We start from the raw sequence: 1,072 nt of genomic DNA on the forward strand, positions 1-1,072 counted from the left end.
GGCAGAGTGTGAGAAAAGTGAAGTGGATAAAGATGAAACAGATAAGAATTCAGAGAATGGGGAAGATACTGATCAGCTAAAAAGTATTGACTACATGTTTAGTAAAGCTGAAGTCAGCTTGAAAAAGAAAATGAAAAAAAAGTTAAAGAAGCTAGGAATTGAAAGTACAGAAGGTAAAGAATGGACAAAAGTCAAGAAAAAGAAAGGTGCAAAGGTCAAAAACAAAAAGGCAGCTGTTGTAGAGGAATTTGACTTCTCTTGTAAAAGGACTGAAAACAAGACTGATGAGAAACTGGAGCGAGTCAGGACCCTGGAGGAGGTAGAAGAGCTTGGGCAACAGGAGGAGGTCACAGACAGCATTGAGCAGGCCTTTCAAACCCTGAGGAATGAGGAGGCCAGTGGAAAGACCAAGGGTGTAAAGAAAGGTAAAGAGTCTTCAGGGCACAAGACAGAGGAAACTAAGAAGAAGGTTGAAGTCGACCCTACAAAATTTATTCAGGTTTGTGAGCACTAATGTTGTGACATGTTTTGTTGTAGTCTGTGGTGGGAAGGCTGGAGAATATATTTTTTGTTTATGTTTGTATGTATTTATATTTGACTTCTGAGAGACTGAGTGTTTTCAGAGCCACCAGTGTATAAAGAAACTTCAGTTGATAGTAGATGGTGTTAATTTTGTGGAATTATATTATATCCACTTCCTTTCCATATATTAGTATGTAGAATATTTTTCAATCAGTGTTTTGTTACTGGTAAAAATGGAAACTTCTTTGGATTATGTAGGGATACTGAAATAGTACCTATGTTTTTCATCATTCAAATGGTATGACACTTTTTTTGACATTAATCATCAATTTTTTCTATTTTGCCAATTTATAATTTTAAAAAGTAACCACCATTATTACCTGTTACTTGTAGGTGAACACTGAGAGACTGCACACAGCAATGCCAGACACCATGACCACAGACAATGATGCCCTTGATGATAGTGAAGAGGAGGAGAATGCAGAGGATGTCATTCGTGAAGCTTTCGCCGATGACTACCTCATTGACGAATTCAAGTAGGTAATTTTTC

General features: G+C 37.2%; 1 protein-coding gene across 1 annotated transcript in view; it reads left to right on the top strand.

Annotated features, from left to right (window-relative positions):
• Window positions 1-1,072, top strand: part of LOC119591389 (U3 small nucleolar RNA-associated protein 14 homolog A-like) — a gene marked incomplete in the record, with an annotated part of 13,561 nt that overhangs the window by 9,342 nt on the left and 3,147 nt on the right. The window contains 2 exon segments of the mRNA XM_037940128.1: window positions 1-499; window positions 916-1,058. Of these exon segments, the coding sequence (XP_037796056.1) occupies window positions 1-499; window positions 916-1,058 (642 nt within the window).

This window comes from Penaeus monodon, chromosome 28 (assembly GCF_015228065.2).
Source record: "Penaeus monodon isolate SGIC_2016 chromosome 28, NSTDA_Pmon_1, whole genome shotgun sequence".
In the NCBI taxonomy this organism is placed as follows: Eukaryota; Metazoa; Arthropoda; class Malacostraca; order Decapoda; family Penaeidae; genus Penaeus; species Penaeus monodon.